At 39.6% G+C, this 22,197-nt stretch overlaps 2 protein-coding genes across 2 annotated transcripts; both read left to right on the forward strand.

Annotated features, from left to right (window-relative positions):
* The first annotated feature begins 2,602 nt into the window (after positions 1–2,602).
* Positions 2,603–5,361, forward strand: LOC131469869 (hyaluronidase-1-like). The gene is made up of 3 exons (XM_058645279.1): positions 2,603–3,518; positions 4,058–4,147; positions 4,806–5,361. Exons 1-3 carry the CDS (start codon positions 2,604–2,606, stop codon positions 5,133–5,135), a joined length of 1,335 nt encoding a protein of 444 aa, XP_058501262.1. The 5' UTR covers position 2,603; the 3' UTR covers positions 5,136–5,361.
* A 2,499-nt stretch (positions 5,362–7,860) lies between these two features.
* LOC131469868 (hyaluronidase-5-like) lies at positions 7,861–13,962 on the forward strand. The gene is made up of 4 exons (XM_058645278.1): positions 7,861–8,083; positions 10,384–11,346; positions 12,783–12,872; positions 12,983–13,962. The coding sequence occupies exons 2-4, from the start codon at positions 10,405–10,407 to the stop codon at positions 13,391–13,393; spliced, it is 1,443 nt and encodes a 480-aa protein (XP_058501261.1). The 5' UTR covers positions 7,861–8,083; positions 10,384–10,404; the 3' UTR covers positions 13,394–13,962.
* The last annotated feature ends 8,235 nt before the right edge of the window (positions 13,963–22,197 follow it).

Raw genomic sequence — 22,197 nt, forward strand, 5'->3', positions numbered from 1 at the left:
ACGCACCCAGGTCGCATTGTAATGCCATGTGTGAACAGTCCTACTTCACACAATCTGGGTGGAATTGGTTCACTGCGGATGGATGTTAGTTCCAGGTCGGAACTAAGCCATCGGAACAACTTGCAACAACAAGACTCAGCAACATGATGAGTGGAGACGCTTCACAAGAGCACCAGTGTGCTTTTCACAGCCAAAACAACAAGCCTGGAAACATTAATCACATCGCAACAGGTTTCTGTCCAAAACAAGAGGAAGAGGTGTGGACACAGAGATTAAAGTCTGCTTTGTCATCTATGATGACACATGAATAAACCCACATGTCAAAAAAAAGAAGAAAAAAAAAACCAACAAAAAAGCTGAGACATTTTCATCCGAAGACAGACACTTCTTTGCCACTCCCTATATAATTATGTTCCAACACACACAGCTGGAGCAAGGATGCTTCAGGATAATGTCTGTCTTTGGGTGACCTTCAACTTACTACACACCAGAGAACGCCAGGATTATTTATTGGTTATAGTTCTGCCCTTTACACTATAAAGAAACATATTATCCTGCAAGCGTCTGGATCTCACAGTGAATGTGGTCTTATTTGGTGGATCAAATATCCTGTTTGTGACTATTTTAAATCCGGCCACATCCCAAGGTCCTGTCACATTTTTTTCTTTAAAAAAAACCTGAGTCTAAAACTCAAATTTTAGTGTTATTACATGTATGATACGGCTCTTGTCAGTCTCCTACAGGTAGGACACGGACACAGCCCACTTTCAGCTGCCTCCAGTTCTGTTATCAGTTCCAGAATTTGTGCCACGCAAGTGCTCTGGAGATTAACATTAAAAAGACCAAAGACATGAATATATGAAGTAAATAATAGAGCTGCAACTAACGATTATTTTCATAATCGATTAATCTGTCGATTATTTTATCGATTCATCGATCAATCCTTTGGTCCATAAAATATCAGAAAACCTTAAAAAATGTTCATCGGTGTTCGTCAAACCTGGAAATGATGATGTTCTCAAACGTCTTGTTTTGTCCACAAACCAAAATGATTAACTTATAATGACTTCTTTGTTAGCCAGAGCAAGAAATGAAGAAAAATACTCACATTTAAGAAGCTTAAACAATTGGAAATCTTGTTTTAATCATGAAAAAAGCTTCAAACCGATTCATCGATTATCAAAATAGTTGACGATTAATTTAGCAATCGATTAGTTGTTTCAGCTCTAATAAATAACATATACCAAATTGATGTCAAATCTTATAATTATAGGGTACACTGCTGAAAAGGTTAGACATTTAGGTTACTTTACATTTGTCACTTTTTAAATTTTAAAGACTTAATTGTATCGATATTGTGTTTTTAGAAAAGTAATACTGAGGTTATACCTCTTAAGAAATCTAAAGGACTTCGGAATGAGCCAGAAAGTTCTCAAGATGGTGTACAAGAATTTGTACACCATCATTTAAATGTGGTCACTTGGTGCGGACACCTGGATGTCAAGTGTAAAGTTACACAGTCCAAAATGGCTAATAGATTCAGCAAAATCCAAAATCTAAAATGATATACAACAGGTGCAGCTTATGGCATGCACTGTACATGCTGAGCATCAAAAAGAAAACTTGACATCACGAGTGATCTGTCTCATCCACTGCACTCCCAATTTGAACTGCTTCCTGTGTTTTAGACTCCCATGATCCACAAACAATGCCTACACGAAATGTTTTTGTGCCAAGTGCAACAATTGTTTGATTGTTAATTATGCAATTGTTACTTTGTAATTGAACTCCAATCTCTGTATTCAGTTGTCACTGCCATTCTTTTTAAGCTGCTGTTTGTTGGCATTTGTAATTTACGGTTGTCGTTAAAAGTGTTGTTGTTTGTGTTTGTGATTTATGTCTTGTTTTTTATGTGGAGTCAGAGACAATTTCCCACATTCTTAACAAAGTTTAACCTAACCTAACCTAGCCTAACCATAAGAGTCTGTGTTGAGTTATGTAATCAGCCAGTATGTGTATTCATGGAAATTAAAAGCTGTCTTCAGTCTACAATTTGCAAGAAAAAGTTGGGCTCAGATGACACTGAGCAGATGGCTATCTTTGTGTGAAAGTGTGAAAACTGTTTTTTTTTTTTCTGGCATATGAGACAGCAAATACAAACAGAGAAGTTCAGAAAGAGTGATCAGTCCTTCACAGGCTCCTGAAGAGAGCAGCAGGTAAGAAATGATGATATGTTAATACCGTCCCACTTTTTTAACAGCTGATGTGCTCAAGTTTTGGTGATTTTTGTTGTTGATATTATTATTCTGCCTCTTTGTGTCCAAAAAAAAGTAATATGATTTGTGTTGTGTAAATTATTTGCATATGACATGATGTTAAATGAACTATGAAAAAGATACAGATAGGATGTTAATGTAATATCTCCTTAATTTGAAGTATTTGCATATGAAGAAGTGAGAAATTACAATCCTGCACCACCAGTGTAAACTTGCTGTCACTGTTTAATATTGTGGAGTTCATTTCATCAGTTTTAAGATGAGGGTTAGGGTTAGGGTTAGTGTATTGGATTGACCTTATTTGTTTCTTTGTCTACAGTTGTCACAATGGCCACACTACGCTTGTTCTGCGTTGTCCTCTGTAGCGTCAGAGCTAGTGCAACCATCCTTGCCCTGCCAAATACTGAGCCACCGCTGATCCATGACCACCCCTTTGTGGTCATATGGAACGCCCCTACTGAGCAATGTCAACAGCTAGAAATCCCACTGGACACAGCAGCCTTCCAAGGAGTGACCACACCTGCTGCCAAGCCTGGTCAGTTCCTCACAATCTTCTATGAGGACCACCTTGGCCTCTACCCTAAAGTCAACACCATAAAGCACAAACTCTACAGAGGAGGAGTCCCCCAAAATGGCAACCTGACAGAGCATCTCGCCAAGGTGCAAAGTCAAATAGACCGCTACATCTACCAAGATTCTTCTCCTGGGCTGGTTGTCATCGACTGGGAATCCTGGCGCCCCCTGTGGGACCAGAACTGGGGATCCAAACGTATTTATCAGAAACTGTCCATCTCTCACGCACTGCAGGTGGCCCCATTTTTATCATCAAAGCAAATTTCCAAACTGGCTAAGAACCAGTTCCAGCAAGCTGGCCGGCGCTTCATGGAGAAGACCATCAGCCTTGGCACTGATGAACGTCCGAGCCACCGCTGGGGCTTCTACCTGTTCCCTGATTGCTACAACTATGACTGGAAGAAGCCTGACTATAAAGGAGAGTGTTCCACAAAGGCCCAGAAGCAGAACAATCAGATGATGTGGCTGTGGAAGCACAGCACTGCCCTCTTCCCCTCAATCTACCTCCACCTCACTCTGAGGAATTCCCCCAAGGCTGCTCTTTATGTCCGCAACCGTGTTCAGGAGGCTATGAGGGTGGCGGCGCTGCCTAAACGTCCATATACAGTACCAATCTATGTTTACTCCAGGCCGTTGTACAGACATCAGACCAAGGAGTTCCTGAGTTTGGTGAGACAATCGGATTCCTATAATGTACACATGTTGATTTTTAAATTTGAAAATGAAGTTGGCAGTGTTCTTCACTTGTGTAGATGTATTTAGGTTCTAAAATTTCAGACATATTTGCATGGAGGTTATGAACCTGATAACCTTTCTGAATTACAAACACATCTTTCTTGCGACAGACAAGGGCAGGGTAAGAGCTGCAGAAACAGGTGGATTAAAACATTTTAACAACACAAGATAGGTTCAAGATGCATATGGATGGATATTTTTGGTATTATTGTTAAAGTATTCCATAATAATCTTTTATCATAATTGTAAAAAACATAAATAAATAAAGTAATTGAGAAAGAACAACCGTTTATAAGCCTTGGGGTAATCTGGCCTGTGATAAGATATTGACCAATCATAGACCTGGATCTTTAAATTGTGTTCTAGTTCATGAACAATGCACTGGCTGTCTTGTCTTAGCTTAAGACACTTCCTAGAATGTTTTTTAAAAGCTCAGTCTGCATAAGTTGATCTTTAAAACTGTCATCTTTCAGAGAGACCTGGTGAGCACTGTGGGAGAGTCAGCAGCTTTAGGAGCTTCCGGGGTCATAATGTGGGGAGGAACCCAAGACTACAACAATAAGGTAACCACAGTTATGTAAAGTTCAATCACTAGTGTGCTCAATGCTGACATACTATTGTGAATGTAGAGTACATACAGTATAAGATAATATGTACTGTTTTTAGTTCCAAAAGTTTCCTTTTTTTCTGATATTTTGTCTGACTGTAAGAAAATGTTTTCTTGGCCAAAGAACAGAAACCAGATAGAAGGAAGGAAGGTTACGATGCGTTTGCCACCACAATAAACCGCTGTGTAATACATCAACAGGAAGATACTGGACCATGCTTTTAACAGAGGAGGAACTATAACTGCTATGTCACTGAATTATCTGTTATCTCTGTCGACAGATGTGTGAAAGAACTATGTGAAATTCTTCTGTATGTTTTTTTTCACTTGATAAATAATTCTTTAGCTCTAAAAAATATACACAAATATCAGTCTATACTATATACTATATCAGCCTATTGTTATACTTATTTACTATTAAACGTTATTCTTTTCATTTACCAGTGACACAAATTACTAAAAATCCATATTTATTCTATGTTTCTTTTATTTTTTCTTAGATGGAAAAGTGTGTGTTTCCATATCAAATGTCACCTGAAATGTATTAATCCTGTTTGGACTTTTCTTTCCATTTTAATAAAGTCTAACCTGTAAACTTCACCCTCTTCCTGCAGGCTGCCTGTCAGTCTCTGTCTGAATACCTGACATTGACCTTCAACCCTTACATCGTTAATGTGACAGCAGCAGCCATGCTCTGCAGTGAGGTCCTGTGTCAAGGGAAAGGCCGCTGTGTCAGAAAAAACTACAACTCCACCCACTACCTGCACCTGAATCCCACCTACTTCAAAATCCTACACACTGAGAGGAAGTATGTGGCCATTGGTTTACCCTCCACCACCGACCTTGAAACTTGGGCTGAAAACTTTACTTGTCAATGCTACGCAGGATCGAGCTGTTCACCACAACTGTTAAAGCCAAATGGAATTAAAATGATTTGGGTTTAAACTGTAAGGAGAATGTTTTCCCCTGCTGACCCACAGATTTGATCATGTTATTATTTACACAATTAAAATTGACCAGAAAACTTGTGGGGGAAAAAATCTACATTTTGCAAGTTATGTCCTAAATGTGACATTAGTCTTTCTAAAGTGATACAAAGTTAAAAGAAACAAAAGGTGCTAGATATTAATATTTCTTGCACTGAATTAAACACAGCAATGTCAAGACAGAAACGATTTTTAATCTGAAATTATTGACTACTCAGTCAAAAATAAGTTCTAGTAGTTGACAAAGTTGTCAAAAAGTAGTTGTCAAAAAGATGCATCAAGTTCTTTAATCACTCATAATATTGTCTTTTGAATTTTGTTGAAACTGTAACTATAAAATGTGAATGGGAAATTAGGTAGATTTGCTAAAAAGGTGCATGAGAAGAGAAATAAATTATTGTCTTTTCACATCATTTTTTGTGACAGAGCAAAGAAAATAAGCATTTTGTTCCCTGTACATAACCAAGCAGAAATTTCATAACAAAATAACCTGCATGAAAAGTTTAGTAAAATCTTCACAAGATCAGAACATCAAAAGAACCTGATGCCACAAGGAGGCTAAAGAGGATTTAGGCACCTCAGTTTTTCTCCTTTCTTAAGCCTTATGCCTCTATGAAAGTATCCATAACAACAAAAATAGTGGCCTAGATACACATGTCTAAAATACCACACTGTCCGACTGAATCAGATGGTCGCCTACAATATTTATCTGCTACTTTAATGTTCTTTTTTACATACTCTAGTTACTGTGTATATAGCTTTGAAACAGTAGTCTAATGTTGCTATCAAGCCTTTCTGAAGGTACACAATGGTTGAATCAATAATTAATTTTATTCAATGAAAAAAAATTATCCTTTTTAAAATCTTTTAAAGCCCATTTCTGTCTCTCTATTCTGGTACCAGGCCTACAACCTAAATTCAGAATGTATTTGGTTTCCAACATCAGACTTAAATATTACAACCCTGATGTTAGAACAGTTTGTCTGTGCATTCAGGCACTGGATACTGTAAATAATCCCGACTGTTTCATATCAGTCACACAATCAAATGTTGTCGCCCCCTTTTGGAGTTGTCTGGCTGATGTTAGAGGTGGGCAATTAATACAAACGATGGTGAGCACCATTCTGTGATTCTGTTGAAATTCTACAATGATGGTAACATGCACATTTTGACTTGTCTAGGCAATTTACAAAACTCAGGTGCAGGTAACAACATCAGTGATTGGATATTTTCCATGTAGTGTACAGATCAAGGCCTTGGCAATTGCACACCAAGATTACTTGCACTCATTATGATGCCATTATAAATAATAGCAGTATAATTTACTCCTGTCAAACTGGGGCATGAATGTATCTCTCTGTTTGACAAAAGACTAGCTTAGAGGAATTCTGGGGTTGCTATGATTGATTTACACCAGTGAGGTACGTACCAGAGGCCCAGTATGAGATCAGTGCAGATAGTGATAAGGTGTTAACTTCAGAGAAAAAATTCCTTCCTCAGATTCCTTCCTCATTATCTTTGTTTTTGTCCTGACATGTTGCCTGGGATGTTGATGTCCTTGTTTAGCTAATATTTAATCTATTTTGCCTTTTTTTTGGTACACATTTTGTAAATTGACAAGGATGTTAAGCAACACATCCACTAGAGGTCAACACAGAATCGAGAGATTCTAAGGAGACAACAAACATGGCAATAGTGGAGGTTGACATACTGTAATGTACCTTAATAAAAAAAAAAGTAAAAAATGTAATTGGATTTCAGTTCCGATTTTGGTCGAGAGAGGCTGTGGATGCATTATTGCCACAGACTGAAGCGTTTTGGCTGCACATCAGCAGAGAATTAAGTTATTGAGCAAATATGTACAAATCCTACAGGTTGGTTTTGAAATGTTTCTGTGATGCAACATGAACACGATGACTGGTATGATGATTTATAGTACATTTGTTAGGAGCCTACATTCCTACATAGTTTTTATGTATATATATATATATATATATATATGGCTTCTGATCTTGCTCGCAGTAACAGCCCGTCTTGTGTTCCTGTTCAGACTACTACAACAAATGGTTGAGGTTAGAGAAAAATTCCCATTATGGTTTAGTAAGAAGAAAGTTGAATTCAGACACAATTTGTTTTTTTAATTAAACCTAAACCACCATCTTTATTGAACTTTAACCAGAGTGCTTCAGGTGCTAGGACTATTTCATACAAAACACATTTCTAGTTGTACAGAAACAGCAAATATCCATGTTCACAGAGAGCTCTGTGAGGATCAGCCAGACCACATTTGGACATGGAAAACATGACAAACATTTGAAGAACCGCTTTATGCACCACACACACTGATAAGGATAAAGACACACACATGCACATATAACTATAGTTGAGAGAACACTGGCCCCTTACACTTACCCAGTGGTTCTCTATTATTTTCTGTCATGTGTGATGAAGCCAGCCAAGCTTCCTCTTCATGTAATTCATCATTCACATGACAAAACCAGGTGGATTTCCTTCAGTTAAGTACATTTGTGACCACAACTGACCAAGTTCAAACTCTCACTGCATTCTTTGCATGTTGGGACAGAGGCCTCCAATGTGATGGCATGTGTCCACACATTGTCATTGTCCCGGAAATCCTACAGATATCTTCCTCCAGGCAGGAAGGAGGGAGCTCACTCTCAGCATGAAAAACATCAAGACGTCGCGATAAAACTCAAAACATCTCAAGGCTGCAGGTCTCTCAACTCTGACAAGTTTCCACACGTGTCCCGCCTCTAATGTAACAGAGTATTTAAAGACTAGCTATTTAGACTCCAGCAGAAGAGTGAGGGTGATTTTTATGAGTAATAACATCAGGACTAACGGAGGACGGAGTTTCAGTGGTGAGAGGTTGGACCTTATAGCAGGTTGGTGTTCTGTCGATGTTTAAGTGTTTAAGTTTTACTGGGGTTTTCCTGAAGTTTGACAAGTATGTTTTACTGGGAGTTGTGTTCACCCTTGCTGCTGTGACATAAACATAACATGACAGGAGTGTAATTTAGAAATGCTCAAAGGTGTGAAAGGTAAAAGGTGCTCAAAGCAAGTGTTTTTGCCAATAGCCCAGTCGTTCAAACAAACGGTTATTGATATCATAAGTGATTAAATCCATAATGGTAATGTCAGGTATAAAGTATCAAGAAATTATATTAAATAGTAAGATTAAAATAATGCTATTGTATTTGTTTTACTTACTTTTACAACAAAGTGAGGGCCTCTATGTAATACTGGGAATATTGTGGACGGATGTCATGTGCTTGTGATGGGAATGTTGTTAAGGTCTGTCCTAATAAATAATGATGATACTAACTAATAATTTTAGGTGCGTATACTGTATGTGGAATGGCTGAGGTTTCCTGTGTGGTTTATGTGCGTGTATTGCCATGCCACTGAAGACTGTGACATGCTTTACTAAGTTATAAATTGTATTCCCAGTGGGGACAATAAAGTCTCTCCCATCTATGTTTCTAGGAAGCCAAAGATATGACAGTGATGGACTGTGGACATTGTACTATTAATAGATTGAAGAGTATCTGGAGCATCTCTAAAGTGTTCATTTCAATCCTCTCTTTATGTTCAATCTGCCACAAGTAACATGAGAGTTGATTATTATTAGAAACCAGTACTAAAATCCATACTGCCATAACTATTCAGCTTTTAGAATTAATAAATAATTGTGGTTCTGCTTAGCAAAATAGATCTTGATAACAAAAATAAGTTTATGAAATAAAGAAATAACTTGTAGCAATAAAACAATAACATATAACCATGTAGCCATGACGATATTTGAGGAGCAGCTGTTCAAAAAAATAAAATGTTCATCTCTACTAATTGATATAAAAAGTAATTATTTCATAGGTTGGTAGAGTGATATCTACTATTATGACTCCCAGCCTGGCATTCATATCCAAAAAATATTGTTTATGACCTATTTTGAAATTCAGTTCTCTCAGGCAGCAATGTTTTAACATCTTGTTTTCTTGATGGTTTGTTACTTTGAATAGAGAACCCTGGGGTTAGTTACTTAAGTCATGTTTCAATTATATTGTGCAACAATTGGAAAATAATTATTGATTGAGATCTCTGTCTTTATGATATTAAAAAAAAAACTGTTTTCCCTGAAGTCAAAGAGATTTGGTGCCGTCTCAGTGCTGTCACAAAAACTTGTCCAGCTCCATGTCTTAACATGAACTGATGGCTCCTCTGTTCTGCCGGGCTGAGGAAGAGTAGCAATAGATCAATAACCCAAAAACATGTGGCCATGAAGATATTTGAGTATGGGTCATATGTCAGTCATCATCATCTACCGCTTTATCCTCCACCAGAGGGTCGCGGGGGGGTGCTGTGCCAATCTAAGCTACATCGGGCGATAGGCGGGGTACATGCAACATGCACACTCCATGCACCGGGGCTCGAACCCGGGTCTTCTCGCTGCAAGGCGAGAGTGCTAACCACTACACCACCGCATGAACCTGGGTCATCTGTACTAATTGATATTAAAAAGTAATTACTTCATAGGTTGATAGAGCGATATCTATGACGATGACTCCCAGTCTGGTATTACTATCCAAAAAAGATTGTTCATTACATATTTTGAAATTCAGTTCTCTGACGCTGCGATGTTTTAAAATTGCTGGTTTGATCTGGCTTTGAATAGAGAACCCTGGGGTCAGCTACTGAAGTCAAGCTTCATTTCAATAATGCAACAAAGAGAAAACATTAACTGAGTCAGATCTTTGTCTACAGTATATTAAAAAAAACAGATAAGTCTGCCCTGAAGTCAAAGAGAGTTGGTGCAGTATCAGTGCGCACAAAAAACCTGTCCAGCGCCATGTCTTAACATGAACTTATGGCTCCTCTGTTCTGCCGTACTAAGGAAGCTTAAAAAGACTTTTAATGCAATAGGAAATGTGAAAATGAGAATAAAATGTATATCGTGAGACTTAAATAAATATAAGATTTAACAAGACAATAATAAATAACACAATGTGGTTATTACCCTTGTGAAAACAATGATAATGTGCACATTTCGGATTTGTCATTCATTAAACTAATTCTATTGATAAAGCTATTAGCTAGCAAATTCTGCTAGTTTCAACAAATTTTGAGCATAGAAAGTAGCGGAACCACTTATTTTCTCTGACTAATGTTTGCATGTTCTCTTCTTCAGTGACAAGAATCCTGATTTAAAATGAATTTGGTGAAAATTCTTCATGAAAAACAGCAAGTCTTCATCTTCTTTACTATGTTGGCCCTGATGAGCTCGTGCCAGGCCATAACAAGAACAGACCCTCCACTCCTTCCTGATATACCTTTCCTTTTTATGTGGAACGCCCCAACTGAGCTGTGTGACATCCGCTTTGGCATGCCCCTCGATCTTACCCACTTCCATTTTATCAGCAGCACGCTGAAAACAGCAACCGACCAGAGCATCTCAATATTCTACACTGACCGCTTTGGTATCTTCCCCTACGTGGACGAAGACACTGGCGAGGTTTACGAAGACGGTCTACCACAGCTGGTTGACCTTAAGGAGCACCATGAGGAGGCCAAGAATGACATTCAGTACTACATTCCTTCTGACAAACCAGGACTTGCGATACTTGACTTTGAGGAGTGGAGGCCACAGTGGGCTAGAAACTGGGGCAGCAAAGACATCTACAGAGATATTTCAATTGAAACAGTCAAGAAGAAGAACCCCAACATGACTAATGATGAAGTACAGGACCGGGCAAAGATGGTATTTGAACGGGGAGCCAAGAGGTACTTCCTGCGCTCCATCGGCATTGGGAAGAGGCTGAGGCCCAAAAAACTCTGGGGTTACTACTTGTACCCTGACTGCTACAACTATGACTACAACCAGGACATGGCAGGCTTTACAGGAGAGTGTCCCGAGATTGAGAAAGACAGGAACGATGAGCTGACATGGCTCTGGAGAGAATCCACAGCTCTCTATCCATCCATTTATCTGGAGCTGGTGCTCAGAGACTCCCAGCAAGCCAAGCAATTTGTCCGGCATCGAATCCAAGAGACTATTAGAGTGTCAATGCTTTCCAACAGTTCCTACTCTACCCCCATTTATGCCTACATCCGCCCTGTGTACAAAGACAGTGTCGACGACTACATGTCAGAGGTCAGATAAGACATTTTTTTGTAATCTTTAGGCACAAAGGCACACTATACATGAATGTATCACTATTTCCCATTTATTATCTAGACTGTGGAAGCCCACTATCGTCTAGGTTTTTACATCTCTTATAATAACTTGGATGAAGAGAGCTCAGTTTTGCTCCATTGCTTCAAATAGAAGATCCATGTGCAATGCTTCTTGCAGTGTTGTTTGACTCGCGTTTTTATTCATATTGTGTTTATATTTATTTATAACATTATTACCATGCATGCAATCAGCCAGACCTTGTAAGTATCTTGCATCATTAACTGTCACTTCAAGTATATTTACAGCCATATGCTTCAGACTCCATAAGACTGATGAACTGCAAGTGTCTGACGAGTCTCACTTAAGCATTTAAACACAATTTATCTAGCTACATGCCTAGCAAGTTTTGTTACCAACATAAATATGCAATTAACTTTAGCTGTGATAGTTTTTGAAATGCTAACTGTCTGCTCTTCCCTGACAAACACTGAGATGAACACGGAACAACTGTATACGGACATAAAATAGAAAATCATTCAGAAAGCATACATTTAGCTTTTCCGATTATCTGGCCAAATTATCCTGTAGTGTGAGGGGATAACAGACATGATTTTAACGTAATCGGCCACATCAGAGGCTTCCCAATTTCAAATCCTTAGTATTAAACATGTTTGCTATTTAAGACTGAACAGCTTTTAACCGAAAATGCCAACAGTCCGCCTCCATGTCTGTTTCTATTCTGATGTCGTTAAATCACGCAACTTTCTGTGAGATCCCAAATCCCTAGAATCTCCTCCCCGAAATAGTTTGATTAAGCGCCAAGTATGTGGTCCTGTGTCTTGACTGGATCGTCTAGTCTGGGCTTTCTCAGGATTAAAAAATTTAAGGTTGGTTACAATAACTTTCCCACGTCTCTAGTGTGGGGCAGGCTTTAATTATGTTTTTCTTTTCAGGTTACCACCAGAACACACAAAAGGATTTAATTTAGCAATTCACATCACAGTGTCTTGTGAACATGTATGATACGATATTTTTTAAAAGAAAGTCTGTTGGAACGTACAGTTGTTTTATGGAGCAACCAGAAACCTAGTAACTCCCATGTTGTGTTTTAAGGTTAAACTATATTGGCATTGTATTTAGGTTCTAATGTGTGGACCTCAGGTCCTGTGTAAAATTGCATTTACAGTCAATGGTGGGCTAATTCTCCACCATCTATTTCTGTTATACATCGGTACATATACCTGAGCATTATCACATTAACTAGAAATATTTCACCAAAAAGTATTTGAAAACCAAGCAGGCAAATTTTGCTGTTACTGACTGACAAAAAAAAAAGATTTAACATATGTTGCTTGAAATGGTAAGGCTTTTTTATATGTCAATTACTTTTGAACTTTGCTTTGTTTTTTCAGTTTGATCTGGTCAACACTATTGGAGAAGCTGCAGCTCTTGGCGCTGCCGGTGTAATTTCCTGGGGAGACATGAATGTCACTGATACAGAGGTAGAAACTGGCATCATATTGTAGTTTTCCGGGAAGGATTACATTTATTTTCAATAATTTGCAACTTAATCCGACAACAACTAACTAACTTAACATCCCATGTCCTGTAGGACTCCTGCTTTGACGCTCGACGCCACCTGGAGCAGGTCATGAACCAATACATTATGAACGTCTCCGTGGCAACACAGCTCTGCAGCCACGCGATTTGCCAGAGAAAAGGTCGCTGCGTGAGGAAGCGGTGGGATGATGACGTCTACCTCCACCTTGACCCACGTCGGTACCAAATCCAGCGGGTTAGGCGAGGCGGCCCACTTTCCGTGAGCGGTGGCCTCTCGCAGGACGATATCAACTGGTTTGACCACCACTTTGACTGCATGTGCTACACCAAAGAGCCTTGCAGATCGGTCGCAACAGTCAATATCATTAATGAAGCCTTCATCAAGGGCAATAGAGGTGCTGACAGGCCCTGCCCCCTCATGCTGGTGATGATACTACTCTGTCTGAAGTATGTAATGATGTGATTTGGGCTGTAAAGTTAATGCAATTGCACTGTTTATTGTGTTAATTGTTTATTATTCTTGTTATTTGTGAAGTTTTTTAAATGGACATGATGCTGAATTAACCTGTTAGAGCTTCGGTTCTCAAACATTTTATAGTAAGTACCACCTGAGAAAATATTGAACTCTCAAAGTAATGCTGTTATCGCCAACGTTAAAATACAGTGGTGGGAATAGGTCGAGCAAAGTCAGCTACGGACTTTTCACAGGAGGCAGATTTATGTAGAAATGTACACTTGCTCTATCGCTTTCAATTCATGATCACCAGAGGAGTCCTGGTGAGTCCCTGATATGTATTGCTTACTTATGTGACTTTTTTCTTCCATCTGAAACCTGGTGGGTTAGGGTTAGGATCTGGTACCTGGTGTTTGTGCTAATTCTCAAATGTTATGATATGAAAATGGCGAGCATTGTAAACATGCATGACAGTGTTTCAAAATAGATGTATTAACTCCTGAAAGATTCAGTTTTCTTTTTCAGTTTTCAGTTTTTTCTTAGAATAAAACAGTACTGAATAAAAACCCAATAAAACAGACTCACTTACTCCTTTGTGGTCCTCTCCAGATGGACGGTAAAAGGGAAGATTTGTCCTGTTCCTGCAGGGTAGCCAGATGATGACCAGTAGATGGGAGTAAAGTGTGATAGAGGCAGTGAGCAGGAGCTGGAGAAGAAACCAGTCTTTTTAGTATGAAAAGTCAACAAGGGGCAGAAACGAACATCCCCATTTTGATCTGATAAATATTTGGCTGCTATCCTCAGGGTTGGGTGCATCCACTCTGGCTTTGTTATGGCTCATTAGCTTTTACTGCCAAACTAAGTTAAACTAGATTGATTTCATTTTCCCTTTGATAAACTTGAGGAAAAAAGCAAAATAAATACATGAATAAAGGTAGTATTTTATTACCAAAATACTAACACAACCTACCTAGCTTAGTCACCAGCTCAGGTAAAGGTCTTCCTCGAACATTTATATCACATATATGACATTTTAGCATTAAAATGATAACTGTGCTAGGTTGAGCGGCTAACGTTCTGTGTACGATTTCGCTAACGTTAGCAACGTTGCTAACAGCAGAAACCCAGTGAGACAGAGGTTCACCACTGAAAAAGACCAGCGAAGAAATATTAATATTAGAACATTAATAACTGAATAACCCTGTTTCACTTACCAAACAATGAACATTTAAATACGAGTCAGCAGGTTCCTTTACTGACAGACTGTGGTAGCTTGGTTCAGTGCGTGGTTGTGACAATAACGGTGGGTGAATCAACAGCTTACATCTAGTTTTAGGGTTTTGAGTAAAAAGTTCAGTTAATATTATTATAACAGACTTGGAGTTTTAAAGACACTGCGAGAACTGACAGTAAATAATAATGAGATGTCCCATAATTATGAGATACTTAATCATAATAACGAGATGCTAAGTCATAATTTTGAGATACTTTGTCCGAATTATGACTTATTATCGCACAATTATGGACTTACTAATAGATATAACTTTATAAGTAGCAGAAATGGGCTTCCATATAGAGTACAGTATAATGTACTCTACTTTTTCTACATATTCCACATATTTTTAATTTGCTGTGAAGATAGATTGATATTAAATATTAGATTACATATTAAGAAATAACAATTGTCAATAGCAATTCTTGAAAAGTACACAAACAGTGTGTTTTTTTTGGCTGGTTTTGATGAACATGCAACCGTGTTGCACTGAATATTGTTGTCCTGCAGGGGGAGCCAGAGCTCTTTTCCTGTCTTCACTCTTGAACCTCAGTGGTTTTGAGATGATGTGTTTGACAAACACTTCAGATTTCACTGAACAATCCATTTCAGCACATATTACCTTCTTTACTCCTTAGGTAACACAAACAGTTGCACATTCTTCTCAAGTATGATTCAATTACATTGATTTTCATGCACATTATCTATGTTTCCACAATGTCAGTGGCTGAAGTGGTTGAGCATGTGTACCTAATAAATTGGCCAATGACGGTATAACATGAAGTTTTAAGCTTGTGTGACATGATGTCCTGTGTGAGCTTGAGAAACAAAGTGGTTTCTTCTAGCCCAAGAGGAAAGAAAACTTCATCCTTACATAACAAAACATTTAACACTAAAAATCCAGCCTTGTAACCACAGAACGTTGTGTTGTTTCTCCGTAGGTGGTGATGGTTAATCCTTTTAAATGACGTAATTAAACCTTATTGTCTGTTTCTGTGGTGACTTCAGAGCAACAGTGATGTTTATGTGTTAGTTTATTTGTATGTGTAGATTACTAATGGAGGATTGTCAAAGTAAACCCCAAATGCTGGTGTCTGGTGAAGATATATTTTCCACAGTTAGTTGGTTCTCTGTGTTTTCATCTTGTGCCTTCAGTCTCAGCAGCGACTGAAGCTTCATTCACATGGAGTCACACAAACACACCAGCCCACTGTAGTGATCCAGGGTCACTGAATGAATCATGAATGAATAATAGCTCGGAGGGGAGTTTTTACCATGTGTTCAGTCTCTGAGGCACAACTTCCTCTCGGGGAGTTTGTGTATAAAACACAGAGACAAACAAATCTCTTCTCGCAACCGCGTTTCCGAGAATAAAACAGCAGTATTGTATAATGTACCTAAAAGGGATACTTGAGTAAAAGTACAAGTATCTTAGCAGAGAATGACTGACTTTAAGCAGGAATAGACAACCTTATGATACTATCTATGAGGTGGAAAGTATGGAATTGCATTTACTCATGTTACTGTAATTGATTAGGTATTGTGTGTACTTTGTAATTTTATTTTTACTTAAGTATGTATTTTTGGAAGTACTGTACTTCACTACGTTGTAAATCACATCTGTTACTGAGTAAAAAAGTGTTGGTTTGTATTTAAAAGAAAAGAAAGATAAAATAAAAACAAAAAAATCCCGTTACCCGGAAACTTTGGTGTTCACATATTTTATTCTGTCAGCACTTTTTAATTTCTAAAGGTTTGCCTTTAACAATTAATGTAAGCTTTGTGTCCCCTTGTCAAACAAGCTCCTTTTTTGACTTTTTACTTAAAATGTTTTCCTGCTTTAACTGACATATCTGGATCTCATGCTCACACTATACTTTCTTGTGAGTGTGAGAAGCGCACACTGGCTTTGTGTGTCTTCTTAAATATGACACATTACAGCACTGCGATGGTTGAAAAATATAACTCATTCTCTGTTACGGGGGGAAAGTCCATAATAACTTGGTGGTGAAACACACTCTTTGTCGACTTGTGTGTCTGCATTCCTGAGCACAGTGAGATTTTATGTCACAGCGTGTTTGACTTCATCTCACGTCACTCTCATCCATATGCAGGACCGGTCAGCATCAGCTGGTCCTTCAGTGGAATCCGGTTCACAGAGCGACAGAGCTGCTCTGATGAACGGCCTCACTGTTGTACGCGCTGTATGAATATTTCATGCCAGGGATCTAAATTCTGCTGTGACCTGCAGTCACAGCGTACGTGTGGGGCTCACAGACCGACTATATCTAAATATTATAGGTTTATTCATATTAGTCTTCCAGTTTGAAAAGTGAAGCCCAGACAGTATGATGGAAGCAGCCACCAGGGGGCGACTCCACTATGAAGCTTATTTCTCACTTGATTTAGAACATCAGTAAACATGTACCTGAGGAGTTCAACTGTTCTTTAATAGCACACAATGTCAGTTTTGGAGGTCATTCATCCATCACGTTATCCTCCACATGAGGGTTGCTGTGCCAATCTCAGCTGACACCCTGGACAGACAAACAACCATCCACTCTCACACTCACACTCACAGTCAGTTTACAGTATCCAATTTCCCTAATCCCCAAATCTGCATGTTTTTGGATGGGGGGGGGGGGAATTGACATCTGTGAATTTCCAGTTGCAAAAAGTTATCATGGCACCGGTCAAATTTGCGAATCTCGAGGCTTCAAAAACGGGAGTTCTGTGGAGTTGCAAATATCAGATTTTCCAAGTACTTATTTTGCATTAGCCATTAATATTCTATCTGTGCCTATAAGGCCTATGTGTAGTGGGAAAATGAGCTGCTGAGGAAGAAAACATTCAAACATTCAGACTGCTCACTAACAGCCTGGTCCAACCCGGCCCAGTTTGGCTCGGCACAGTCATCATCCTGCCTGCATTATCTGCTCTGTCGGATGGAAAGTGTGGACAAGGGGGTGGGGATGAAAGCTTAATTGTCCTGATTCTCTTCCTTTGTTGGGGATTGTAGCAACATTTCTAGGTCACCGGCTGTGACTGAACACCCCACTGCCTAAACTGACGCTTCGCTAAGAGAATAACCCACCCCCCTCCTTTGTCTGTGCCCCCCCCTCATCCCCATCATCCCCTCATCCTCTCCTCCCCATATTTCACCCTGCACTATCGAGAGGAATGCAATTAGAAATCAGCCCCCGGCAACAACACCAACAAAAACCACGCCGCGATCAACAAACCGATTCCAGCTTGTGTTTTAAAAATGCAGACACTGTTTGTCAGAAAGACTCTTTCCACGTTCACATTTCTTTATCCTGAGTTTCGGACGCTGCATCAAAAGGCCTCTGATGATGGTTTCAGTCATAGAACATTACACACTAGTATGTGTCTGTTCACCTGAAATGTGAACATTTAAATAAATTCCTCGGTCTATTCACTGAATAATAAAAACAGGAGGCAGATGATCCACTGTGATGATGAAGGAAGAGCAAGAAGCCTTTGCGAGATGCCGCATGCTTACATGCTCAGGCTGCTGGGCACAAGAGGTAAAAGAAGTAAATCCTCTAGGAACCATCGTACCATCCACTCTCTACCACTTTATCCTCCATGTAAGGGTTGCAGGGGACTGCTGGGGCTAATCCCAGCTGACATAGGGCAAAAGTTGGGGTCAGACCCAGGAGAGGTCACCAGTCCATCACAGGGCCACATAGAGACAAACACCCATCCACTCTCACGTGACAATTAAGAGTGTCCAATTGACCTAATCCCCAAATCTGCATGTTGAGAACACACACACACACACACACACACATACACACACACACACGGGGAGAACATGCAAACTACATGCAGAAAGTCCCTTGTCCCGACCAGGCAATGAACTGGGGTCTTCTTGTTGTGCTAACCACTACACCCACCGCGTGGCCCCTACTTTTCACTTTATTCTGGAATAATCTAATCACATTAACGTAGCGTTTACTGTACAGTAACAAACCGATTCAACTGCTTCAAACCCAAACAAGAAAGAATCACTTAATGACACTCAATCATCCTCAGTGTTTGTCAAACTTACCCATATGGTTCCTCCACCTCATGTCCTGAAACAGTTTAAAAACAAACATCAGAGGGAGGATTTATTGATTTATTGATTTATTGCAGGATAAACATGAAAACGTGAGACTTGATTGTTGATGCCACCAGGTAAAGTGCAGCTCGTAACTTCATGTTTTGTGACTCTTTGTGGGTTTTTATTACCTGCATCATCCGCACAATCCTTGGACGACCGGGTTTGGTTTCCTTCGTAACCTGGCTACTGTCCACCAATCAGGGGCCGGTGATTCCAGCACTCCCAGGATGTCCTCTCATCCCAGAAAACAGCCCTGGGAGCAGTTAGGAGAAGGTCAGTGAGCAGCTTGTTTAGCAGCAGAGCCTCAGTGTACCCGCCACCCCATTGTTTCTGAATGAATGGGGCTGTCTAATTACTGGAGCAGGGACTGGGGCCGCCAGCCTCGGTCACAAAAGACTTGGACGCACAAGTTTGATGCCAGAGAGCAAATCAAAGCCAAAAGGACGATTAGGGACGAATGCAGTTTCCTTACAAAGAGTCCTCTCTGGGCGATTCTGCTTTGAATACAATTGGACGAGAACATTGTCGTTAACCGAGTGTGTGAAAGGCATTTTGAAATCTCAGATGATTCATATGAAAACAAATGTACAACAATCTAGAGTAAGAATAGTGTTCATTAGATGCATCACATTTGGAGCAATGAAATAAAAACTACAATTAATAATATTAAACAATATTTAAGGGTGCAGATTTGATGTAGAATTATTACCTGGGCTTTTGTCTGTGAGCAGACAAAGGGGCGGGTCCTGTATGGCCCAAGGAAGAAATGATTAGAATTTGGTTGTGATCCATGTACAAATCCTGATTCAGGATTTAAGGGTTAGGGTTCAGGACAGGAGACTCTGTGCAGCCTTGATAGACGTGTGCACCCTCTGAGTGCTTTCTCTAATGTTACATTATGCTTAAAATATAAAACTTTTCAATTGTTGCATCAAATGATTGGACAAAAAAAACCTGAAACTGCACGGCATCCTTTTATCTCTTATGTCTCTGCTTTTAAAGACAATTCTTAATGACACTTTTTAATGTTTAACCAATAATTTGAGACTGTTTTTAAGTTTCTAATGTGTGTTACTGTTTAATGTGTTTGATGTTTGTATCTTTTGTTTTCTCCCTCTTCAACAAGTGTTTTCTGCCCCTTTGAAAATAGGAATTTGTTCTTAATGTTTTGCCTGGTAAAAAAAACCCTTATTTTATTTTTAAGAGTGAGATTGGAGAGTTCTTTTATCCCCAAACTGAAGTTTGTGTCGCTTTGTTAACCGCTCACTCCCTCGCAAACCAAACTCCATACAGAAATGTGGCTATTTTACATTTTACAAGGCACACAGGAGTTGTTATTGTTCCACTGCTGCCTCCATCAGTGAGTTCAAATGTGTTATTTTGTGACTTCAGTGTTTGGATAGACCTACCTGACACAAACTTACCAAACAAAGCAGCAGCTTCTGTGTCCTCACGAGCTAAAAACAACTTTAGTGTGGGAGAGAGAACGGTTGCCTGACGGCTCCATAAAGAAACATATTGTTAAGATAAGTAGATTTTATTAGGCAAGCCTAATAAAAGTGGCTAAAATCTTGTGTCATGAGTTCAGGTCAGAACAACACACCTCAGTAAATCTGTAACATCCCTTTTTTGACTTGTTTACCAAACGTGCAGTAAACAGGGCAAAGCAGGGCAAGAGTGAGTGAGTGAGCCTCAATGTATGTGCTACTGTCGCACTGTTCGCCATGGCAGCCAGCTGAGGAAAACTCCTCCTGTTGTCATGACAACAGGAGACAAAGACAATGGCACGCTGTGTTCTACCCTGGCTGGGCAGTGGCTTGCGTGATGACGGGGAAAAAAAGTGGGAAAAGAGACGAAAACAGCTGAGTTGTGCGTGACACAGCAAATAAACGGTCACTAGAAGTGAAGTCGGGTTTTGTTCTCGTGCTTTTTTCTTTTTTGAGCAAAACAAAACCATTATAAATAATGTTGTTGCTTTGAGTTGCTGTCCTTAAGGGACGGAGGTTGGATTGTGCATTGGACCAAGTGTAAGACGATGAACTGTAAAAAACAACAACAATGGCAGTTGTGTCCTCTGGACGACAGAGAGTCTTACTCTGCTCCTCGTCCTTGTTTGGGTTTCCTCCTCTTCTTCTACCACCGAGTATGATTTTCCCCAAAATAAAGTGCTTTGCCAAATTTGGTGTTTGATTTAAGGGGTTAAATTAAAACTAAATGGTCCTATTGACTTGAGTTTCCCCTCAATTTTCTTTCAGACCTGGGTGAATCGGACACTCTAAATTGACCATGAGAGTGAATCTTCTTTTTTCTCTATGTGTCTCTGTGATGGACTGGCTACCTGTCCAGGGGGGGCCTTGCTTCGCCCTACGTCAGCTGGGATGGACATAGGGCGACCCGCATGTGGAGGATAAAGCGGTAGAAGTAGAAGATGAGTAAGTGAGATGTCATGGTGGGAAATTTTGTTTTCAAATACTTTTTAATTGAAGTGACAAAACACTGTCACACTACAGACCGAGTGCAGTGCAGTTTCTGTGAAGAACAAAATACTCACACACACACACACACACACACGTCAGCCTGACTCCCGACATCAGCTACACTACACAGCATCTACAGCCATTTTCAATATATTACTGTACATGCATTTACCATTTAACTCTTTCACTCAACGACAGAAGAATATTCAACAAAACTACACATCTCCTTTCAAAATGCAACAACTTAAGGTATTTCATGATATTCTGAATCGTTTCCTGGAAAGAACTCTAAGAGGATCAAAGTTTAAGTCGTATATTCCCATATAATCAATTCCAATTACTTGAAAGAATGTTGTTTCAAACAAATAATGCATATAAAATAAATATTTTCTTGGCGAGCGACAGGTGTAAATTCAACACAACTAACTAAACTCTACAGGAAACACTACCTATTTTCCGAGGAAATGGTTGGGAATGACATGAAATAAAATAAAAAATAATCAGTGGCAGATTCTGTAAAAATAAACGTGAGTTAAAGAAATAAATGCTACGATTTAATACTGTGTTCTTTTCTATGTGAACTCTGTAAACAGTGAGAGGGCAGACAAGTCGTCTGTTTGTCTGTCAGCACAGACACTTTAAGGTCCAGGAGTCTGTAAACTGACGGGGTCACGTCCACCAACCAATGTCCTACTAACATTAAAGGAAGCTCTGTTGACCTTTGACCTCAGCAATGTGTCCCCACAGTGGTATAGGCGGCGGAGGTGGAGGCTTCCTCACAGATGGTACTGAACGGCGACAGCTCCAGCTCAGTGGTTATGAGCTCGTTGTCGGCGTCGCCGGTGGCCGCGGACTGCGGCGGGCCGCACTCTTCGCAGCAGCAGCAGCAGCAGTCCAGGAAGGCTTTGGTAAACGGCTGGCACAGGGAGAACAG

Source organism: Solea solea, chromosome 12, assembly GCF_958295425.1.
Source record: "Solea solea chromosome 12, fSolSol10.1, whole genome shotgun sequence".
Lineage (NCBI taxonomy): Eukaryota > Metazoa > Chordata > Actinopteri > Pleuronectiformes > Soleidae > Solea > Solea solea.